We start from the raw sequence: 293 nt of genomic DNA on the forward strand, positions 1-293 counted from the left end.
CGCGGCCCCCCGCCCGCCCCGCATGCACACAGACATGCTGCAGTGCCAGGCCCCCCACGCTTCCATTCCCCAGCATCAGGTAAGGGGTGACATCTGCTTCGGCCCAGCTGTGTTGGGAGCGGTCGGCAGGGCTAAGCAATGCTCCAGGTGCCCCACTGGTGGCCGCCAGCTCCAGGGCACAGAGGAGGCGACCGTGGGCCAGTGGCACACTGGGCTGGTAGACCACGGTAGCTCGGAGGAGGTGCTCGGCCTCTGGCTGGCCCTCCCCCTGTTAGATGAGGGGCTGCACACAC

The 293-nt window shown here is 68.3% G+C and overlaps 1 protein-coding gene across 1 annotated transcript in view; it reads right to left on the reverse strand.

Moving 5' to 3' along the window:
• The window catches only part of BMP15 (bone morphogenetic protein 15), a gene marked incomplete at its 5' end in the record, with an annotated part of 1503 nt that overhangs the window by 478 nt on the left and 732 nt on the right, over nt 1-293 (reverse strand). The window contains 2 exon segments of the mRNA XM_009864304.1: nt 1-2; nt 5-283. The exon segment at nt 1-2 is cut by the window's left edge and continues 478 nt beyond it. Of these exon segments, the coding sequence (XP_009862606.1) occupies nt 1-2; nt 5-283 (281 nt within the window).

Source organism: Apaloderma vittatum, unplaced genomic scaffold (assembly GCF_000703405.1).
Source record: "Apaloderma vittatum isolate BGI_N311 unplaced genomic scaffold, ASM70340v1 scaffold38352, whole genome shotgun sequence".
Classification (NCBI taxonomy): Eukaryota; Metazoa; Chordata; class Aves; order Trogoniformes; family Trogonidae; genus Apaloderma; species Apaloderma vittatum.